Raw genomic sequence first — 474 nt, 5'->3', positions numbered from 1 at the left:
ATGCTCTGTACCAGTGCATCATCAGTCCCTCCACACAATTTCCCTCTTTATATGTTTCATTTCACTCTTTCAAACCCTACTCTTGCCCTCACATGCTTACATTTTGTTTTTCCTCTGCACTTTAAACCCTGCAGTTGCTTTTCACATGCCTTTCATGCTTTCTGCCGTGCGTAAACTAAACACTTACCCTCCACAGGTGCGTGCGAGGGAACCTTGGCTTGCTCAACGTGCCATCTCATATTTAAGAAGGAGGACTTCGACAGAATAGAAGAGCCCTCGACGGATGAGGAGCTGGAAAATGCTTTACCTTTTCCTTGGCCGACGGACACGTAATTTGGGGCCCTTTTTTTGCTGTGGTTTCCATTCTGGGTTGGGAATTGCGATATGTGTTATTGTTATTTATTTTTTTTTAATTGCTGAGTCTGTGCCATGTTACTTTTGTTTTCTGTGACTGCTGCTTTTGCATTTTTTGTT

General features: G+C 43.0%; 1 protein-coding gene across 1 annotated transcript in view; it reads left to right on the top strand.

The window, feature by feature from the left end:
- Positions 1-474, top strand: part of LOC119591944 (patatin-like phospholipase domain-containing protein 2) — a gene marked incomplete in the record, with an annotated part of 14,224 nt that overhangs the window by 5,482 nt on the left and 8,268 nt on the right. Inside the window, 1 exon segment of the mRNA XM_037940698.1 lies at positions 197-296. Coding sequence (XP_037796626.1) covers positions 197-296 — 100 coding nt within the window.

The sequence above is a fragment of the Penaeus monodon genome, chromosome 29, assembly GCF_015228065.2.
Source record: "Penaeus monodon isolate SGIC_2016 chromosome 29, NSTDA_Pmon_1, whole genome shotgun sequence".
Taxonomy (NCBI): Eukaryota; Metazoa; Arthropoda; class Malacostraca; order Decapoda; family Penaeidae; genus Penaeus; species Penaeus monodon.
This window is presented reverse-complemented; position numbering and strand designations above follow the sequence as displayed.